This window comes from Zootoca vivipara, chromosome 1 (assembly GCF_965207765.1).
Source record: "Zootoca vivipara chromosome 1, rZooViv2.hap1.1, whole genome shotgun sequence".
NCBI lineage: Eukaryota > Metazoa > Chordata > Lepidosauria > Squamata > Lacertidae > Zootoca > Zootoca vivipara.
The window spans coordinates 9,333,619-9,349,017 of record NC_142582.1 but is presented as its reverse complement, the minus strand read 5'-3'; the positions used below and the strand labels follow the sequence as shown (position 1 = coordinate 9,349,017).

Sequence of the window (15,399 nt, the reverse complement as noted above, 5' to 3'; positions counted from 1 at the left end):
AGATGTCAAAAAGAAAAATAACTACCAGACTTGTAGATGACATCTGAAGGCAGCCCTGTTTAGGGAGGCTTTTGATGTTTAATTGATTATTTTATTTTTCTGTTGGAAGCCACCCAGAGTGGCTGGGGAATAAATAATAAATAATAAATTATTATTATTATTATATCATAAAACTTGCTCTGCTCTTTCCTCACCTTAATATTTCCCTTTCTTCTGGTTCCACCACTGCCTAACAACATTTGTTTCTCTCCCCCCCTCAGAAGCGAATATTTTAGTGCAACAGAGACCTCTGCCTCTAACAGACTTCTTGCCCAACATTATTTTTAGTTGCAAACCAGGATGACCCCGTGACAATCTGTTTGAAAGTGAAACAGGACTGCTCTTGAGCAAAAGGCAGGTTTTTATATATCGGAGAGAGCCTGGGGGTATTCAGAAGAACTTTCCGTTCCACACCCTGCTATGGAATCATGACCACCATTTGCTCTGCTGGTATCTCAAGGTGAGGCATCTTTGCAGCTGCTAGAATCAGCTCTGTCCTTTTCTTTCACCAGGTGCGTAATTTGAAGAAGAGGCAGAGGGCAGGTGAAGCGTACATGTTGTTCCAGCTGTGCAGGTAAGCAAAAACTCATTGCGTGGACTGGCGGAGTCCCCCCCCCCAACCCCAGGTGACCCCTGAGTGGAATAATGACTCAAGAGAACGTGCTATGGGATTAAAATTGGCCACAACTTTATTAAGTTTCAGATGTAGGGAGACCTTGGCTCAGGCACTGGCCGTTTATCCTTCCCAGTCCCCAGCCGGGGATCTGGGAGACATCAGGGTTATCCAGAATGTGTGGGGATTGGGCTGGCTCTGGAGAACATAAGTTCAAGCAGAGAGCCCGCCCCCAGGTTTCGCCGCCATTGCAGGGGAGAACAATGACAACCTCTCTGTGTATGACCAATGCCTCCCCTCAAGACCCCTCTAACGGGGAACCCTGGGATCACTGCCGCAAGAGAGGCATGGGTCACCGCTTCACGCCCTGCCCCCCTTTAGGAAGATAGACTAAAGGATTCCGCCCAAGGCCTGAAACCGCCAAAGCTGTGACGTTTTGCTACGGGAAAGGCAAAACCTGCCAATGCAGGGGAAATTCCTTTCCGGCCCTTCAACAGCGACCTTGATGTAGCAGTGCCTGCGTACCTGTGGAGAAGAGGTTAACCTGCAAAAGAAGACTTAACTGAGGGAGGAGAGGGTGGAGAAGCTCTGGAGCCGACTGCCGCTTCGTAGGTATGATTCACCTTCTGTTGTGTGGGCAGGACGGACCCTCCCCTTACCTGGCCAATCCCCTGGCAACGCTTCCCTAGGCGGGATTGGACGATTGGCTGAGGTAGGGGGAGACCTCCAGGTATCCAGCCTGGGGAGGATGAGGCCAGCCGGAACTACCACGAGTTGCATTGGGATCCAGGGGGCTGCGCACAACCATGTGATGTGGGGAGCTGTCATTACTGAAACTGGCGGCCAGGCAAGTGGTGTGTTGGCAGAGAGGAACAGCAGCTACTACCCTTAAGAGGAGGAAGGACCAGCTTTCCCCTCCCAAAGCTCACTGGCTCTGTGACTGTTTAATCTTGACCACCATTGAGGGAAAATTCCTTCACTCTCCTGGCTTTGAAGAAGAGCAGGAAAACTTTCCTAGTGCCCAAGTTTAGACAGCCTAGAAAGACAGGAGATGGACAATCTGCTGGGGAAGAGATGCGATGCATTTCATACTTAAAGACAAACCTCCGTAATCTGAACCCAAACAATGTGTGAATCAGAAGCCATCCATTCTTTGAAATTTGCACTTGTATAGCTTTTACGGTGCAGTTCTGCAGCCAAGTCATGTGTACAAAACGGTGTATCCTAGAGTCAGGTGGAAATGCATATAGTACTGGAAATGGCATAAAAATGCCTTGTATTCATATATTGAGTGTAAGCTAATGAGTGATCATACATAGGTACGCATCCATGTGCAGGCATGTGCCGAGAAATATGTGGATGTATGTAATCTTAGAATTATCTTTTATAACAACTTTCACATTTTGAAGCAACTTCAGAGGTCTATCCTAGTGGTGAAGTAGACACCTATAGAAGTCTCAAACGGGATTTCACAGACCCTGTGCATGCCATAGACATGCTATGCAATTTGTGAAGGTAAAGGGACCCCTGACCGTTAAGTCCAGTCGAGGACGACTCTGGGGTTGCGGCACTCATCTCGCTTTACTGGCCGAGGGAGCCGGCGTTTGTCTGCAGACAGCTTCCGGGTCATGTGGCCAGCATGACTAAGCCGCTTCTGGCGAACCAGAGCAGCGCACGGAAACGCCGTTTACCTTCCCGCTGTAGCAGTACCTATTTATCTACTTGCACTTTGACATGCTTTCGAACTGCTAGGTTGGCAGGAGCAGGGACCGAGCAACGGGAGCTTACTCTGTCGCGGGGATTCGAACCGCCGACCTTCTGATCGGCAAGCCCTAGGCTCTGTGGTTTAGACCACAGCGCCACCAGCGTTCCTTCAATTTGTGAAGTAACGCTGAACAAAGTGAAAATTCCAGCCTAAATTGTTCACTTTCTGGTTCTCAAATTGCTCTCACGAACTAAGCAGCATCAGCAGGAAGGCAGCTTGCGCCGGTCGATACCACATTCCCCTAAGGCTGTGTTGTCAGGCATTTCAGTTCAAATTTATGTTGGGGTCTCGATGCCCAAGTTTCTCATGGAGCCCACTGGCACAATAGTTATGCACCGAAAATGCAAGAGTATGGGGAAATATAAAGACAACGTGGCTAAAGGGAGGTGGGCAGCGTTTGCCTCCAATTAAATTATTAGTTAAAATAACAACATGACGTTCTTTTATTTTCTCACTTGTTATATTTTAAGTTTACTGAGGGATTGCTGGATGTCTGGCATGGGTGTGATAGGACTTCATCCCTTCCTCTCCTACCTCCTGTAGCCCCACCCTTCAAAATCTTCTCTGGGGTGGGGGGGTGGGGGAGATTCTCTGGAGAAGATTTGGGGAGAGTGGGTGGGGAAAGAGGAAGAGGAAGTCTTCTCACGCGAGCAGAAGTCCATTCATGTGACATTGGGTGCTGCCCGATACTATTCTATATATCAATGGAAAATAACACAAAGAATGGAAGGAAATGAACTCATATTGACGCTGTAGGGGATAATCTCCTCTCCTTCCTTGCATCTTAATATTGAATACAAGTTTCATATTGACTAATTTTTCTAGGTGATGAACATTTGCTTTGCTGACTGCTGTTTGAGGTTAAGAGCACACGTATCGAGAGGCCCACGGTTTCCTGTCTTGAAACAACCAAAACATTGCTTACCTTTTCAGGTATATCCTTCCCTCCCCCCCCCTCTCTCTCACACACACTGTGTGGGTTCCGCTCACATCGAAATCCTCTATCGTGAACAAAGGACCTACCCATTCTAAATATCAATCTGGTTTGTTTCCAGCTTGTCTCGGACTAAGAAAGCATCAAACACCTACATGAATCCAACGTCTGGCTGTGTGATGATTTCATTTTTTCTCGCCATTGTCTTTCCCAACTTAGCTGCTGGCTTCAGCAAAGGTGAGTTATTAATAATATAGGACGAGACTGAGAAATTTCTCCTATGTAAAATTATCCAGAAGAGACATGAGAAACACATTAGAAAGTAGGGTTGTTGCTGGTGTCACTAAAGTAGTTGTTACATCTGCATTGGGAAATTTTTAATGTCTAATGTTTTACCATTTTTTCATGTGCTGTAAGCTGCCCAGTGTGCCTGGGGAAACCGGAAAACTCTCATTTATGTGCACTTTTAGTGATAGGATTTTGATGTTGTTTTCGTGCATTCTTGTTTTCACAAACATTTAACTGAGAGCCGCTTGAGGAGGACTGTTAGTTTTGAAAAGCTGTATGCAAAATTAATTAAGTAAATAAGTGAGAGACCAGAGGGGACTGCATTTCTCTGCTGCTATAATTCTCGAGACGTTACTGAGCGACTGCTAAAGAAATAGGTGTCTAAAATAAACAAATAAAACTTTTGTGCAAATTACAGGTAGGTAGCCGTGTTGGTCTGAGTCGAAACAAAATAAAAAAATTCCTTCAGTAGCACCTTAAAGACCAACTAAGTTTTTATTTTGGTATGAGCTTTCATGTGCATGCACACTTCCTCAGATACACTGAAAACAGAAGCCACCAGACCCTTATGTATATTCAGAGGGTGGGGGGTGATGGGAATGGGTGATGGGCTTATAGGAGTGGTAAACCTGTTGATGACTGTTAACAACTGTTAATGACTGCAATTGGTCTTGCGGGGGGGGGGCTGAGGTGCTAAGGAAAGCTTGATCATGTATAACAGTGGTCCTCAACCTTGGGCCTCCAGATGTTTTGAAACTACAATTCCCATCATCCCTGACCACTGATCCTGCTAGCTAGGGATCATGGGAGTTGTAGGCCAAAAACATCTGGAGGCCCAAGGTTGAGGACCACTGATGTATAAGCTTTCCTGTAACTTGACTTCTCACGGCGAGGGAACCGCCAGAAGGCCCTCGGCACTGGACCTCAGTGTCTTTCAGGACCGGTGTTATGTGGTCTCTCTTCCCTCAAGATATAAATGTAAATTAAATAACCGATATTAAATAAGTATCTGAGATACCTGCCATTCCCTTTTCTATGGAAACAGCCTATTTCCCTTGAGTATGTTTATTTATCACGGTGCTCTGTTTGATATTTCATTACAGTCATTACAGTCATGGAAGTAACTCAGCCGTCGTTCCTGGTGGTAAAAAGGCAAGACCCTGCCTTCTTTTCGTGTGAATACAGGAATGCTGGAGATCCAGAGGGACTCGTAATAACTTTACTTAAACACCTTGGCAACGAGTCTCTCAAGATGTGTGCTTCTTCGCTTACTGCTGGGTATGAGCCGTTCATCACGAAAGATGGCATCAAGTGCCAAGTCCACCCTGGTCTTAATGGTGTAAACGTTACTCTTTGGGGTCTGCAGCCGACTGATGCTGGTCTGTATATCTGCAAGATGGAACGAATTTTCCCACCACCCTACAACCGAGTCATGGGAAGGGGGACCCAGCTCTATGTGGTTGGTGAGTTAAGAGAGCTCATGATCTGATGTCAGAGTGCTTTCAAGTGTTTTGCAAAATTAACGGGTGTCCTTGAGGTCTATCAGTTCAATCCTGTAACTCTCAAATCAGCCTTCTCACAGTACACACACGTTTATGCAGAAGTCTGTCCCACTGGGATTTGCTTCCTAGTAAGTGAGTTATGAATTCCTCGCAGCACGTTGTCCTCCATATCTGTTGCCAGTAGGGATGGGGAGAAATCAGATTCAGTTTGCATTTATACTACCTGTGAGGGGCAAGGGGTATCGCGAAGCCCCTCCCCTCCTGAGTTCCAGCCCAGCCCAGAGCACGACTGAGAGCAGGGAGAGCTCCAGCTCCAGTGGGGAAACAGGAAGTGGGATCCAAGGCTCTGGCAGGGTAGAAGAGCCAGCGTCCCAGGTGGGACAGAAAGGAGGAAAGAGGGGGGGCAGGCCCATCCCCCCAACTCCGGAACTTCGCAGAAAGCGTCGGGGGAAGAGGATGGGGCTCCCCAAGTTGTTATGCTGGCGCAAGACGCGCCAAAAGCCATTCGGAGGTTCTGATGAAAGCTGAAAAGATGTGTCTCTGTAAATAGCTCTACCTTTAGCACTGTAAATACGCAGCACCAATAAAAAGATAAAATGCAGAGCGGTGGAGAGTCGTTACTCTGAAGTAGTCCCATCCGACCACTGTGACACTACCTAATTCATATTTCCCAAAACAATAGGAGAACTGAAGCACAGCCATCCTTGGTTTCCGAACGTTTTGGAAGTCGAATGGACTTCCATAAGGGATTCCGTTCGACTTCCAAGGTACGACTGTACAGTGGAACCTCTGTTTGTTAACACCTCGGTTTACGAATTTTCGGTTTACGAACGTCGCGGACCTATCTGGAATGGATTAATTCACCTTCCATTACTTTCAATGGGAAAGTTCGCTTCAGTTTATGAACGCTTCAGTTTATGAACAGACTTTCGGAACCAATTGTGTTCATAAACCGAGGTACCACTGTACTTGACAACTACGGAGGAGGCAATTATGGAGGAGGAAATTACAATGAGAGCCAGTGTGGTGTAGTGGTTAAGAGCGGTAGACTTGTAATCTGGGGAACTGGGTTCGCGTCTCTGCTGCTCCACATGCAGCTGCTGGGTGACCTTGGGCTAGTCACACTTCTCTGAAGTCTCTCAGCCCCGCTCACCTCACAGAGTGTTTGTTGTGGGAGAGGAGGGGAAAGGAGATTGTTAGCCACTTTGAGACTCCTTTGGGTAGTGATAAAGCGGGATATCAAATCCAAACTCCTCCTCTTCTTCTTCTTCTTCTTCTTCTTCTTCTTCTTCTTCTTCTTCTTCTTCTTCTTCTTCTTGAAAAACGTGTGTGTGTGTGTGTGTGTGAACGTGTGTGTTAAGATTTGCTCTATCTTCCTGAAGATAATTTGAAATATTAAATGTATTTCAGACACAGATCCATGCCCAGACCAGCATCTCTATCTTTGGATCATAACAGCAGTAGCTTCTGGATTGCTAGTATTCAGCATTTTAATCACAACCTGCATTATGAGAAAGGCTGTAAGTACGTGATCTGTAACATAGCACATGGGCATTTAGGAATAAATCCAGGGGAATTTGTAATATCATGACCATCATATTTTTGGCAGTTTGGTTCCATTGCATTCTGGTCAGCAGACAGGCCTGAAAAGTCAGCCTGGAGAATGTAGCCATGCATTCACATCAATTGGTGTGTACGTGTGTGCTAGAAATTGCATCCAGAGTCTTGAGTTGCTATCCCAAGAAGGACTTGAATGCAATCTCTGCCTTTGTATATCCTCTGGTCTACATTGCTATGCAGCTGAGCAGAATGTAGAACAGGCATGGCCAAACTGTGGCCCCCCAGCTGTTTTGGGACTACAACTCCCATCATCCCTAGCTAACAGGACCAGTGGTCAGGGATGATGGGAATTGTAGTCGCAAAACAGCTGGAGGGCCAAGTTTGGCCATGCCTGATCCAGAATGATTAGACCAAGGAAGGGGTGTCCTCACCACCATATTTTAATTTGGTCCACCAACATGCTTTGTTTTTTGTTTTAAGCAAGAGTACATGTGCAAGAACTCTTGACACAAGAGGCATAACTGACCCATATTAAGTCATCTAAGACCAGATTATTTGTTGTTGCAAGAATTACAACACCCAACAAGCAATCCACCAGAAACAGTACTATTAAATTATTACGGTACTCTTGCCGTGAAAGGTGAAGGAACAGCGAGATACCGAAAAGTCTGTATTACTTCGGTAGAAGATGAAACGAAATTCCTTGCAGGGTTATTTAGTTCTTCAAGGTCAACTGCTGTGCTAGGCTTGAGGTCAAAAATGATGTTCATCAATGTGAAAAGAACGGCAGCAGTTTCTTTCTGATTCAGAACTAGCAAACACTGCCCTTGCCTTCCTCACCACAATACCAGAGAACTGTAATAATCTCAATACAATGATTAGAGTCAGCATGTGCTGAACAGGGTGGTTTAACTCTTCACAGAGGTGTGTTGTCTATCGGAATTAGAGTATATGCATGTTCCTTAGAGTCTTCCAAGCACTCCCCATCCTGTGCTTTTGCCTTCTAAAGTCTTACCTGAGTTGAATCTGCCTGGCACATCTTTTCTGGATATTGTGGATGTTGGGGTTTTTTGGACTTTAATCTGGAGATTATTACTGAGTTCTTAGGTAAAGGTAAAGGGACCCCTGACCATTAGGTCCAGTCGTGACCGACTCTGGGGTTGCGCGCTCATCTCGCATTATTGGCTGAGGGAGCCAGCGTATAGCTTCCAGGTCATGTGGCCAGCATGACAAAGCCGCTTCTGGCAAACCAGAGCAGCACATGGAAACGCCGTTTACCTTCCCGCTGGAGCGGTTCCTATTTATCTACTTGCATTTTGACGTGCTTTCGAACTGCTAGGTTGGCAGGAGCTGGGACCAAGCAACGGGAGCTCACCCCGTCACAGGGATTCGAACCGCCGACTTTCTGATCAGCAAGCCCTAGGCTCAGTGGTTTAACCACAGCGCCACCTGAGTTCTTAGCCACCTTCAATCCTTCTCCAGCTGCAGCCTATTTGAAAATCCCACCTACTCCCTTTGGAGAATATTTTGCAAACCCTCCCCCCCACTCTGCCCAAATTTCACCCCTGGAAAAGAGTGTAGAGAATTTGGAGAGGCCATTTCCCCTCAGCCGCAGTGCAGAAATACAGAGAAGAAAGCTGTGGTTGTGTAAAATTGTGAGAAGCATTAAGGAATATGTTGGGTCCAGGCATCTCACCATCAGCGTTGCGTATAGTAGACTGGGAACGCTTTATCTAAATTTCTCAGGCAGAGGTTACAAAAACAGCAAACAGGCCATCAATTCTAATACATTCAGACTTAATCTTTGTTGTCTTCCTGGATTTGAGATTATGGAAGAATGAAAAAGTTTACAGATTGTGAAATATTCTGTCAAAAGCAGTTATCAGGGCCCTCATTTGTTAAGATCAACAGAAATTAGAGAGGTTGAGAATATATACCTGGAGGTAGGTTATATCAATCTCATTTGGAAGCATATATGGTAGGATGGAACACAGTTTTCTTGCAGTGCCAGATAATTTTTCTTATTTTACAGATACGGAAAAGCAGCTATTTTACTCCTGGGGTCTATGAGAAAATTGTACCAATGTAACCGGGGAAAAGAAAGGAAACCTGCCACGGAAAAGGAGGAAATGATGTTGATTTCTACCAAGTATCGACAGTGAAAATAATTGTCTAATAAATAGGAATGCAATTTGTTACTTCCAGATTGGATCACTTAACAAAGGGAGATGCAACACATCAACAAAAGAATACTAAATTGACCCTGGAAAGTCTGTTTGGTTCTTGAGTTCCTTAGGATGTAGCCACACCACTCCACAGCGTGAACTCCCAAGTACCCATCTTCTTTGCAAAATCTCCCCACAAGTTCTACCATAACAAAAATAGCATTATGCTTAAGGTCAGGCTATATAGAGTCCGCAGAATCAGCAGGTACAGCTTTTCCTAGACCGCACCACTTCAGGCTGAAAGTAGGGGTGTTGTTTACATGTTTGAATGCTTCCCCTCAAACAAGAGCATGTACCCTTGCTTACCTTTTTCATGTGCCTGTGTTTTTGTTGTTGTTTCGTTTTTACTCTCTCTCACACTGTTGAACAAAACCAAACCCTGACTCCTCCTAGAAGCAATCCCAGCCAACCAGGCAGAGAGACGATGTCTATCCTCACCTAGCCAACTACCGTATTTTTCGCTCCATAAGACACGAAGATGCTTTTTTCCTCCTAAAAAGCAAGGAGAAATGTCTGTGTGTCTTATGGAGTGAATGTGTGGTCCCTGGAGCCAAATTGCCCAGGGGCAAAAAGCAGATGGTGCTTTTTTGTTTTTGTTTTTTAGAAAAAGCTAAAGGCTAACAAGAGGGAAAGAGGGGTGTTGAAAAGCAGCCGCTCAGCAGCTGATTGCAAGAGATCTGGGAGGGAGATAAGGGAGGCTAGCTCCCTTCCCGGCCCCGCCCCCTTGCCCAGGCCTCCATTGTTGAATGTTCTGCAGAGGGAGGCTGTTTGTTTCCCCAGCAACATGTGACTGGCTGATTGGATTATGTGGCTGATTAGATTATCAGAAGCTGCAGAACTGTGAGTTGAACAGAATTTTTCCCCTTCGCAAACTAAACTCAATAACTTTGAGCTGATCCTTTAAAAAATGGGGCTTTTCCTCTTTGCAAAAGAAACTGCACAACTCTGAGCTTTCCCCCTTTCCTCCTCAGAAAACTAAGTGCGTCTTATGGTCAGGTGCATCTTATGGAGCGAAAAATACGTTATGTATAGCTATACGATGATGTCTGAAAGTCACATCAGAATAAGGACAGGAAAAACTGCCCATACGCCAAAGAGGCTTCCCGATTATGCCATGTAGCTATTCAGACGTGAGCATGGGAGGACATCACGAATCCATATTGGAGGAAAGGCAATCCATCCATGTTCCTTGCTCCAAAACTGGCAAGTCTTTTGCCTCTGCATAGAGTCCTTCCAAAATGGGAGGGCATTTAGGAGAAGCAAGTGTTTTAATTATTTGCTTTATGTCAACCCTAGTTCCGCACTCCAGTACTGGAGTCAGGAAGTATATATAGTGGTACCTTGGTTCTCAAACTTATTCCGTTCCGGAAGTCCGTTCCAAAACCAAAGCGTTCCAAAACCAAGGCAGACTTTTAAAAACAACCTCCAAGACAGTCGATTTAACATGAATTTTACTCTCTAACGAGACCATTGAACGATAAAAGGAAAGCAATAAACAATGTACTGCAGTCACACAATCAATTAATCAGTAGCTGAACAGGGTTCCACACAGTCACAAAAAAGAGCCGCAAATACAAAAAAGCAAAATAAATAGCAAAAAGAGACAGACCTCAGCGTAACACTCAAAACGGAGCACGTTTGGCTTCCGAAAAAGGTTCGCAAACTGGAACACTTACTTCTGGGTTTGCAGTGTTTGGGTTCCAAGCTGTGTTAGTACCAAGGTGTGTGAGAACCAAGGTACCACTGTATTTCACTGTATCTTTTATTTCATATCCCAATGAACTTCTCACTTTCATTCTGCTCACTGACAATCACAAGGCAGTCATCAATACTCTTATTGTCTCCTTCCAACCAAGTATCTACCACCCAGTCTGGTCTTTATTTCTATTCTTTTTTAATATATATTTTTAGTTTTCTAAATTTTAACAATTTACAAACAATCAACATAACAAGAGAATTCTGAAGAATCTCCTGGATTTCCCTCCTCCCCTTTGTGGGTCCTTTGTGGGTCCTTTTCCTCCTGCATCTTGTCTATTAATCCAAATCTTTTAAATCTCCATTATACCCAAAATTCAGCATTATACTACAAGTGTTATGCCAATCCTACTAATAATTTTAATAAGTGGTTTTTAAAGTAAATTACATATTTCCCCCATTCCTTATTGAAATTTTGGTCTTCCTGGTTTCTGCTTCTTCCAGTTATCTTTCCCGATTTGGCACAGTCCACCAACTTAATCTGCCATTCTTCTCTGGTAGGTACTCTGTCTTCTTTCCATTTCTGGGCTAATAACATCCGAGAAGCAGCAGCGGCACCTAGAATTCCTAAGACAAAAGCTTTGGGTTTTTGTTTTTGTTTAAAAAAGAAAATGTTATTTTAAACACACACACCCCAGTTCCTGTCTTTCATGTTGCACCCCTTGTCTTGTCCTTAGCTCCCTTTGCTATCCTCTCGTTTTAAATAAAGCTTTGTAAATAACAGTATAATTATCAAATGAATACCATCTGGTCTCTTCTGTGTATGTATTCTAACTACAGTGGTACCTCGGTTTACAAACACAATTGGTTCCGGAAGTCTGTACTTAACCTGAAGCGTACTTTCCCATTGAAAGTAATGGAAAGTGGATTAATCTGTTCCAGACGGGTCCGCAGAGTACTCAACCTGAAGCGTACTTAACCCGAGGTATGAGTGTAATTGTTTCTGGAAGTCCGTACTTAACCTGAAGCGTACTTAGCCTGAAGCGAACTTTCTCATTGAAAGTAATGGAAAGTGGATTAATCTGTTCCAGACAGGTCCGCGGAGTACTCAACCTGAAGTGTACTTAACCCGAGGTATGAGTGTAATTGGTTCTGGAAGTCCGTACTTAACCTGAAGTGTACTTAACCTGAAGCGAACTTTCCCATTGAAAGTAATGGAAAGTGGATTAATCCGTTCTAGACGGTCCGTGGAGTTTTTAACCTGAAGCGTACTTAACCTGAAGTGAACTTTCCCATTGAAAGTAACGGAAAGTGGATTAATCCGTTCCAGACGGGTCCGCAGAGTACTTAAACTGAAAATACTCAAACCGAGGCGTACTTAAACCGAGGTATGACTGTACTGATTTTTATTATTTAAATGGCATTGTGGAGGTGTAACTAATTAACACTTGAATAGGGATGGGGCAGGGGGAATTTGATTCCATTCACATTTAAAGGCAGGCTCACCTAATATACACATTCTGAAATAATGTCTGAACCCAAGAAGTAAAGATGCATCATATTAGTGAAAATTGCATACGGACATATATATTAAGAGAAATAAAATGCTGGTGAATTTTTGTGAAGACTTGTTTTTTTAATTTTTTTAAAAATGGAAGCTGATTGTTAGGGATTGTCAGGAGACCGCCTCCCCAGCCTGACCCTTCCAGAGAAGAAGACAGTTCAGAATTACAATAGGGGTTTGAGGGAGGTCACAGCTCAGAGGCAGATGAGGGGGAACGTTGGGAAATAATGGGGGAGGAGGAGGAGGCAGAGCCGGAGCAGCTGGCTGACACATTATCACTAGAAAGCATTCCAGACCCACCACATCCCAGAACCCGGCGATCCTTAAAAGTAGGAGAGCAAAGAGCTCAGAGACAAATGGCCCTAAGCTGTAGGGGGCTTGTGGGAGAGAAGGAGGTGTGGAGATTTACTCGGGACAATGCCATTATTCCAAGAGGCTGCATTCCCAAGCCTCTCACTGTAAATATTGAATAAAAAGCAGATAGTAGGGACTTTTCCTTGTCTTATCTGTTCCTGGCAACCTGATGTGGGGGTTGGTTCCTCTGCCGCCTGACACTGATGTGGAAATAAAGAGAACTGGAAAAATGAGAAACTGAGAGATGATGACGACGACAACAACAACAACAGCAACAAGACTATTCTGTTTCCATGCCATGAATTTGAACCTGGGGATGACCCTGAATGTCCAGAGAAGTCACTGTCCTTTCCTGGTGTTGAATCAGCAGTAGGACATCGTTCCTTGTTCCTCTCTCCCTTCCTTGGCGTTGCGCCAGAGTTATGTCAGGCAGTAGTTAACGCTGATGGGTTTCTGAGCCAATGGCGACAGGAAAGAAAGGTCACACTGCAGGAGTCCTATTAGGCTGTTGCTGGGAGGATGCTCAAGCTCAGCAGGAAACTTCAGCTTTACAAATGATCGTATTAGAGTGCTCCGCTGTTCTAGCCACGGGCACTTGCCGGGGATTTTACAAATGTTAAACTGCAAAAAGCAGAAGGCAGCCCGGCTTGTTGTCTCTCCTACAGAATTTATCCAACAAAGCTAATTTCTCAACCAGCATGCATGCTTCTGTTTGCTAGCTGGGACTAAAATAGTTGGGCAGGGATGGGAGATGCAGCTTTCCGAAACTTCCAGGTTCTGGGATGCCCTCCCATCAGATGTCAAAGAAATAAACAACTACCAGACTTTTAGAAGACATCTGAAGGCATCATGGGCGTAGGCAGGGGGGGGCAGTTGCCCCCCCTAGAAGCAAAAGGCTGAGGGGCGCAGCATGGCGGCCCCAGGCTCATGCTCCCCGCGCGCCTCTGGAGCTGCGCGCGGAGAGCGGGAGCCTAGGGCCGCCTCCTTGGAACAGCTGGGAGGCACAGGCCACGTAGCCCCGCCCACATTCCCACTGTGGCCCCTCCCCTCCGTGCCTTGGCCCCGCCCATTGCCCCCCCCAATTTTGATCCTGGGTACGCCTCTGGAAGGCATCTGTTTAGGGAAGTTTTTAATGACTGATGTTTTAATGTATTTTTAATCTTTTGTTGGAGTGACTGGGGAAACCCAGACATATGGGTGGGGTATAATTAATTAATTAATTAATTAATAATAATAATAATAATAATAATAATAATAATAATTCAGCAAGGGGTTGTCCCCAAATCAATCAACATAGGGACATGGGATAGGGATGCCATATTTCAAACAGAGACAGAGCTTAAAGAAAGCAAACAACTCACCATTGTCCTCTAAGCAGACAATGACGAGCTGTTTGCATTTTTTATGCAAACAGTGGTCTTACCTATGCCAGGGTTGCCATATTTCAAAAAGTGCAAACCCGCACAGAAAGGTTGTTGAGCTTTTTTGGAAAAGTTGTTGAGCCGTTTTTTAAGGAAAATCACCCAAAACGACTCTGCCGACATGGGATGCCATGGGTTGTCCGGGACATATTAGTGATTTCTGCCGGGACACTGCTTCCGACTGCAGCATCCTGGACATGTCTGGGGAATTCTAGACTTATGGCAACCCTAACATAAGAAGACTCCAAATGAACCTGCCCAAGCTCTGAGATCTTTCAAGGGAGGCCCTTCTCTTAGTTTGGCCACCCTCACAAGGACCTTCTCAGTGGCTGCTCCCAGACTTTGGAGCTCCATTTCTAGAGAGGCGTAGGAAGGGGGGATCCGTGGGTGCAGTCATCACTGAGGGGGGGGGGTGACAAAATGGCAAAAATATGTGTTTTTGAAAAAACAACTCCTGCACCCCCCCCCACCGCATGCCCCTTCCTACGCCACTGCAGGAACACTCTCCCCTTGAGTGATTTCCAGAAACCAGCAGCATTCCTGCCTCTAACTTTGCAGGCAGAGCACAGCATTTATGGCTAGTAGCCTTCGATAGCCCTCTCCTCCATGAATCTGCCTAATTCAGAGGCATAGCTAGGTGAGGCGGGGGGCATTGGGTGTCACACCGCGGGGGCTGCAGCGTGCCTGAGCCACGTGTTTCTCCTGGGGGAGGCGCGGTGGGCGGACTGCCTGCAAGCTCTGCACTGCTTTTTCGAGCAATGCGGGGCTTGCTTCTGCCCACCGCCTCAGCTGCCCCCAATGCAGATGTTTTGATCACATACTGTTGTCCACCTGGCTGCACCTGCAATCTAGCCAATACATCCTGGACTAGGTGGAACTTTTGTTTTTCAGTTTCCAAGGCACATGCTGCTATTGTCCTCTACACTTACAGATTAGCTCTTCCAAGTTAAGTGGAGACCTACTAGATCAGCTCAAAGGCCTATGCAGTCCAGCATCTGGCTTCCTACACAGGCAGATGTCTCCAGGAAGTCCTCAAGACACACATGGGCGCAGTAGCTCTCTGAGGCAGCTTTTGAAGAAGAGAAGAAGAAGAGTTTGGATTTGATATCCCGCTTTATCACTACCCGGAGTCTCAAAGTGGCTAACATTCTCCTTTCCCTTCCTCCCCCACAACAAACACTCTGTGAGCTGAGTGGGGCTGAGAGACTTCAAAGAAGTGTGACTAGCCCAAGGTCACCCAGCAGTTGCATGTGGAGGAGCGGAGACGCGAACCCGGTTCCCCAGATTACAAGTCTACCGCTCTTAACCACTACACCACACAGGCTTTCATCCCACAGATTTCGCCAATTCCCCCTTTAAACTATCTAAAGCGACCAGCCATCGTCACAACTTGGTGCTCACAAATGTCATACATTCTTTATAGACTGTGTGGGAAAGTA

The 15,399-nt window shown here is 45.5% G+C and overlaps 1 protein-coding gene across 2 annotated transcripts; it reads left to right on the top strand.

Annotated features, from left to right (window-relative positions):
* The first annotated feature begins 3,251 nt into the window (after positions 1–3,251).
* Positions 3,252–11,422, top strand: CTLA4 (cytotoxic T-lymphocyte associated protein 4). Of its 2 annotated transcripts, XM_088670653.1 has the most exons (5): positions 3,252–3,350; positions 3,473–3,588; positions 4,743–5,102; positions 6,552–6,661; positions 8,734–11,422. In XM_088670653.1, exons 2-5 carry the CDS (start codon positions 3,507–3,509, stop codon positions 8,788–8,790), a joined length of 609 nt encoding a protein of 202 aa, XP_088526779.1. In that variant the 5' UTR covers positions 3,252–3,350; positions 3,473–3,506; the 3' UTR covers positions 8,791–11,422. The 2 variants fall into 2 exon arrangements, with proteins under 2 accessions (XP_088526779.1, XP_088526748.1); XM_088670622.1 differs by lacking the exon at positions 3,252–3,350 and having other exon boundaries at positions 3,403–3,588.
* Positions 11,423–15,399: the final 3,977 nt, after the last annotated feature.

Excerpts from the sequence above, each read along its gene's own strand:
- CTLA4 (XM_088670653.1), top strand. The coding sequence starts at position 3,507 with ATGAATCCAACGTCTGGCTGTGTGATGATTTCATTTTTTCTCGCCATT. Across the intron at positions 3,589-4,742 it reads AGCTGCTGGCTTCAGCAAAG|TCATTACAGTCATGGAAGTA; the intron begins GTGAGTTATTAA and ends ATTTCATTACAG. Across the intron at positions 6,662-8,733 it reads CCTGCATTATGAGAAAGGCT|ATACGGAAAAGCAGCTATTT; the intron begins GTAAGTACGTGA and ends CTTATTTTACAG.